General features: G+C 51.0%; 1 protein-coding gene across 1 annotated transcript; it reads left to right on the top strand.

The window, feature by feature from the left end:
- Positions 1-1,073: 1,073 nt before the first annotated feature.
- Positions 1,074-1,922, top strand: LOC142803221 (uncharacterized). Its single transcript, XM_075888321.1, has one exon. The coding sequence runs from the start codon at positions 1,074-1,076 to the stop codon at positions 1,920-1,922; it is 849 nt and encodes a 282-aa protein (XP_075744436.1).
- The last annotated feature ends 521 nt before the right edge of the window (positions 1,923-2,443 follow it).

Here is a 2,443-nt window from a genome sequence, read left to right as displayed (position 1 = left end):
TTTTCTTTGCGCTGATAGCTTTGAAGATATGTTCTGATGGTGGTGAGAGTGGAGCAAGACTGTCTCCGTGGCGCACTGGGCTAGCGCGATCGGCTGTTAACCGAAAGGTTGGAGGTTTGAGCCCACGCGGTGGTGGTGCAGCGCTTTTTTTGCGCTGATAGCTTTGAAGATATGTTCTGATGATGGTGAGAGTGGAGCATGACTGCCTCCGTGGCGCAATGGGCTAGCGCGATCGGCTGTTAACCGAAAGGTCGGAGTTTCGAGCCCTCCCGGGAGTGGTGTGTTGCTTTTCTCTTTGCGGTAATAGCTTTGAAGATATGTTCTGATGGTGGTGAGAGTGGAGCAGGACTGTCTTCGTGGCACAATTGGCTAGCGCGATCGGCTGTTACCTGAAAGGTTGGAGGTTCGAGCCCAACCGATGGTGGTGCGGCGCTTTTTTTTTCTTTGGGGTGATAGCTCTGAAGAAATGTTCTGACGGTGGTGAGAGTGGAGCACGACTGTCTTCGTGGGGCAATTGGCTAGCGTGATCGGCTGTTAACCGAAAGGTTGGAGGTTCGATCCCACCCGGTGGTGGTGCGGCGCTTTTTTTTGGGCTGATAGCTTTGAAGATATGTTCTTATGGTGGTGAGAGTGGAGCAGGACTGTCTCCGTGGCGCAATTGGCTAGCGCGATCGGCTGTTAACCGAAAAGTTGGAGGTTCGAGCCTACCCGGTGGTTGTGCGGCGCTTTTTTTTCTGTGGGCTGATAGCTTTGAAGATATGTTCTGATGGTGGTGAGAGTCGAGCAGGACTGTCTCCGTGGTGCAATTTGCTAGAGCGATCGGCTGTTAACCAAAAGTTCGGAGGTGTATCGTGCTGGGTCATGCTGACCATGACTCATGATGCGCACTCCGGTGCGCACCGACCGATTATGCCTAATATAAGCGGCGACAACAAACCCGGCAAGGCATTGCTGCATCCTGCTTCATCGGTGACCGTCTTAGTCTTTGATCAGCCTACCTGGGTCTGATACATGGTGTCAGAAGTGGGATTGACGGCGGATGCTACCACATCGCTTCGCCGGTGCCGACAATCATGGAACTACTGAAGCCACCGGACCGACTATGCCTGACAGGAAATGTTCAGAAGAACTGGCAGCTTTTTAAACAAAAGTTCGAATTGTTTCTACAAGCAACAGAGCCAGCTACACGACTGACAGAAGCTGCTAGAACAGCCAGGCTCCTGACTGTTGCTGGGGACGACGCTTTAGAAGTCTTCAATAACTTTACATTCGCAGAAGGCGAGAACAAGCAAGACTACCAGACTGTGGTAAAGAAATTTGAAGAGTACTGTGCAGAGCAGCAAAACGAAGTCTACGAAAGATATGTCTTCAGGACAAGGACGCAAGATGAAGCTGAACCAGTGGAACATTTCATAAGAGACCTGCGCAAGCAAGCAAGGTATTGCAACTTCGGTCCGCTTGCTGACTCGATGATACGCGACCAAATCGTATTTGGCTCCTGGAACACTAAACTGAGGGAAAAGATGCTACGCGAGAAGGACTTGACGCTCCAGAAGGCCGAACAAATCTGCAAAGCAGCAGAGCTCGCGAACAAGCAAAACGAAGCATGGCAAGGTAACGAAGCAAGAGTGGACGCCACCGAAAAACGTTACCTACATCGCACCCAAGGCCGGAAAGCTCCTGTCCAGTGCTGCAAGTGCAATCGAAGACATGAGCCTAGGAAATGTCCCGCCTTTGGCAAAATATGCCGCGCCTGCGCAGGCCGAAATCATTTTGCGGTTTGTTGCAGAAAGTATGAGGTCGACGAAGTACAAGAGGAAAAGGAAGACTTTGCAATCTTGGACGTCACCGTGTGCGGAATCCAGAAAACACATTGGATTGTTAGGCCCAAGTTGGACAGCAAGAAGTTGCATTCAAAGTAGACACTGGTTCCCAAGCCAATTTATTACCACTGTCAGTGTACAAAAGATTCCGAACGAATCCACCCCTCAGGGCAAGTAATTCCGTTTTACGATCCTATAGCGGAAACGCTATCATGCACTACGGAGTGACAACTCAGGTGATTACGATCAACGAGCGTCGGTGCCTTGCAGATTTCTTCGTTGTGAAGCGGGGCCAGAGTATATTAGGTCTCGAACTGGCTGAATCTCTAGCACTTGTCTCCAGGGTGGTTGATTTCGTAACCACTGAAGGGATGACTCCAATGACGCAACGGTCTCTCCCAACGACGCAGAAATTCAGCCACCTCTTCGAAGGCACTGGGTGCGTGAAGCGGCAATATCGTATGGTACTACATGACGATGCGGTTCCAGTGATCCATGCAGCGCGACGCGTTCCTTTGGCCTTACGGGAACCCCTACAGAAAGAGCTGGTGCGCATGGAACAGGCGAACATCATCTGCAAGGTGGACGAACCAACTGATTGGGTAAGCCCGCTTGTTATT

The sequence above is a fragment of the Rhipicephalus microplus genome, chromosome 3 (genome assembly GCF_043290135.1).
Source record: "Rhipicephalus microplus isolate Deutch F79 chromosome 3, USDA_Rmic, whole genome shotgun sequence".
NCBI classification, from domain to species: Eukaryota; Metazoa; Arthropoda; class Arachnida; order Ixodida; family Ixodidae; genus Rhipicephalus; species Rhipicephalus microplus.
This window is presented reverse-complemented; position numbering and strand designations above follow the sequence as displayed.

Coding starts and splice junctions, on each gene's coding strand:
- LOC142803221 (XM_075888321.1), top strand. CDS start 1,074: ATGGAACTACTGAAGCCACCGGACCGACTATGCCTGACAGGAAATGTT.